This window comes from Glycine soja, chromosome 10, assembly GCF_004193775.1.
Source record: "Glycine soja cultivar W05 chromosome 10, ASM419377v2, whole genome shotgun sequence".
NCBI lineage: Eukaryota > Viridiplantae > Streptophyta > Magnoliopsida > Fabales > Fabaceae > Glycine > Glycine soja.
In genome coordinates, this window is record NC_041011.1 from 8,063,266 (window position 1) to 8,066,567 (window position 3,302).

The following is a 3,302-nucleotide window of genomic DNA, read 5'->3' on the forward strand; positions in this document are numbered from 1 at the left end:
CACAGACCAACCAACAACGAAGGAAGAAGACAACGCTTCGAGGAAGGAAGAAGAAAAACAGTAGCGGCGACGTGCAAAATCTGTAGAAGAGGGAGGGTTTTTAAAATTTAAGTGAAGGGCATTTTTGCCACTTCACATAAATTGCAAGGTGCCTCAACAATATTGTTGGGTGCGCATAGCAACACCCTACACATGCATGGATGCTTATTGGGATGATTTTTTTTTAACATGGGCCAAACTGATTTGATCAAAGAGTTATTATAGAAAATGTTAGTAAAACACACTTTTACACACTCTTTTTAACATTTTATTGGTTGAAATTTATTGAAAATGAAAGAAATACTGTTGATAACAAATCTTATTTAATACAGTTCTCTTGTGATTATGTAATTTTTGATAAAATTTAAACAATAATATAGAATGTATTTAAGAGTGTAGTTGTTGCTACTTTTTTTATTCTAACTTATTTTTTATGTGACATTACTCTTGTATGTCATCCAGTATGACAACGAAACATACAAATTATATTTGCGCAATATAACTAGGAATTTTCATTGAGAATTAGAAGATCAATTGTTAGTAACAACACAAGATGTTTGTTGTAGCCATACTCTTTAACAATGTTATTGTGTACAAAAAAATTAAATAAAAAAGAGATGCTAATTTTGAATTTATCAAAACAAATTTTGCTTTAATGATTGCGTCAATTCAATTTATACTATCTTAAAAAGAGGAGATTTAAGAGAAGGGCTTGCAAAAGGACCCTCAACTAGCCCCTTTGCTATTAGTTTATAAGCTTCTTCAGTAAAGTGAGCTCCATCCCAATTTATATGTTTTGAAGGATCAGAGCAAATTGTTGAAGTCAAACTTCCGCAAGGTGCATGTTCATTAACATTGTAAGGCTCGCCTGTTCCACAACATGCTCTGAAAGTCTCATTCTTACTAGATGAAAAGCCTGCAACATTAATGTACATAAATGAAGCATAAGATAAGAACAAATCATAATAAAATTGCTTAATCCAATATATAAAAGCACAACATACCATATTTTTGTGGTGCTTGAAATAAACGTCTGGCATCACCATAATAATCAAAATATATTATCTTAACATGGTTTTTTTGTTGTCTTAGTGCCTCTATGGCTTGATTAAGCCGCCAATTATAATATTTAATGAAAATATTGTAAGCTGCTAAGCACCCAAATTGATCATAGTCATCTTTGTTGCCACTATTCACCACTGTCAAGACACCAGAATTACACCCAATTGGAAAGTTTCCTGGCACCACTACCTCTACAGCTCCTTCTTCTATTAATGCCTGACAAATAAAAGGAAACAAAAACAAAATTGAATTTATTATCAATATTGAACTACAAAATCATATTTTGAACCAAAAGTTGAAGCCAACATTTCAATACTTAAGAGTGATATCACATACAATGGTGGCCTTGGTAATTTCTTCAATCATTGGGGGAACTATTTCACGAAGTTTAGAAATATTGTTATACGAGATAAGCGCATTAATATCATTTCCACCAATTTCTCCTACTATAAACAATGATTTTTTGAAGTAGTTATTGCACTCTGTCATAAAAGAGAATAAAAATTGTAAGTCATACTGAGCAAATTTCACACACACACACACAAACACACACACTAAACAGTACTAAAGGTGTTTTTGTAGAAACCTTTTTTATTTTTGCACAGGGAAGGTTTGAGCTTCTTAAACCAATCAAGTTGAACACTTAATGAATTATTCGTTGCTGGTGCCTTGAGTCTATTTTTTGTGAAATAGTTCATATCAAGTGCACCAGCACCAGCAAATGCAAAATTTACTCCATGCCTAATGTCTTGACCTTTGGTGAGATCTAGATAGGCGGGCAACATTGGCAACCCATATGCCTCAGCTATAATTTAAAAAAAAAATCATAGGTTAGTATTTTCTTCAATCAACAATATATTTTGGGTTTTATTCCTTCCAAAGAAATTTCATTAAGCTGACTAAAAAATAGCGGCATATACTTATAAAATCTATGATCAATCGTCCATTTGACAAACGTCCCGATGGATGTTTGAAGTATGTTGAGCCGTAAGGGCTTTTACCATCCTTGGGAACATGGTGATAGGCAGCAGCATTTCCTGTATCACTTATAGAGTCACCAAAATTGAAAATAGCTTCATACGGGAGAGGATTGACATTTGAATTAACATTTCCAAAAACACCACATGCGAAGGTGATACTAAAGATAATGAAGATCTTCATGATTGACAGTTGAATATCAATCGGAACTATGCATTATATATTGTCTCATAAACCAACTCTTCCTCTTGGCACCTAACTGTCATTTTAATTTTGACATGGTTTGACTATTTTTGTTTCTTAAAAAATAGTGTTGCAAGTTGTATTCTCTTATATTTGACTAATACATATATATCCTTGAATATAGGTTTGTTACTCCTCAACATTATTTGTTGTGTTTTTATTTTGGTCTAATTATAAGACAATTGTTTGTTGCACTTGACTCCTTGTAACGAGATTCATACGCAACAGGTAAAGGTACTAACAATTTTAGTATATCCACGAATGAAATATGTCTTTATCCCTTAACAAAATATTTGTGTTGTCATCATAACACTTTTGGACCAAAGTTAATAAAATATATATTACTCAACTTTGTTTCATTTAGAATTAGGGATAGAATTTTTCGAATGTATGATACTAAAAGAAGGAGGATCCAAATATTTAGCATTTGAAGAAATATAATTATGTGGAAAAAACCATCTTATCATTAAAATTATATTTCTTTATTTAAAATCTTTATCAGGTTATACACAATCTACTAAAGAAATTTTTTATTTCATATTTGCACCAAATTCAAGGCTTTTATATTTTCAATCTTCATTGTTAACAATTCTATTAGCATGAGTCTTAAAATTGGTCGACTCTTTAATTTCCTTGATATATATATATATATATATATATATATATATATATATATATATATGTATATCATGTAAAATAGTTTAAAGTTATCATTTAATTATAAATTATCATGTACGGTAAAATTATTTATTTTTAAAAAATTATCTTAAAAGTTATATTAACAATGATTTTTTATTAGTTAATAGTATAAAAATGCAAAATAATTTGGTAATTAGTATTTTCTTTTCCGCTCCTACTATAGTGCTTTTGATTTAAATTTTTCTTCTTGTATATGTAAACTTTTTCATATTGGCTGAAATTACTAGATACATTTTGGCGATTTTTTTTCTTTCAAAATACACCTTCTCTCTCCTATCGTG

The 3,302-nt window shown here is 30.2% G+C and overlaps 1 protein-coding gene across 1 annotated transcript; it reads right to left on the reverse strand.

Moving 5' to 3' along the window:
- Positions 1–628: 628 nt before the first annotated feature.
- Positions 629–2,262, reverse strand: LOC114370549 (GDSL esterase/lipase At5g45910-like). The gene is made up of 5 exons (XM_028327931.1): positions 2,022–2,262; positions 1,688–1,906; positions 1,438–1,583; positions 1,044–1,317; positions 629–955 (listed from the first exon to the last, which is right to left on the reverse strand). Exons 1-5 carry the CDS (start codon positions 2,260–2,262, stop codon positions 714–716), a joined length of 1,122 nt encoding a protein of 373 aa, XP_028183732.1. The 3' UTR covers positions 629–713.
- Between the last annotated feature and the right edge of the window lie 1,040 nt (positions 2,263–3,302).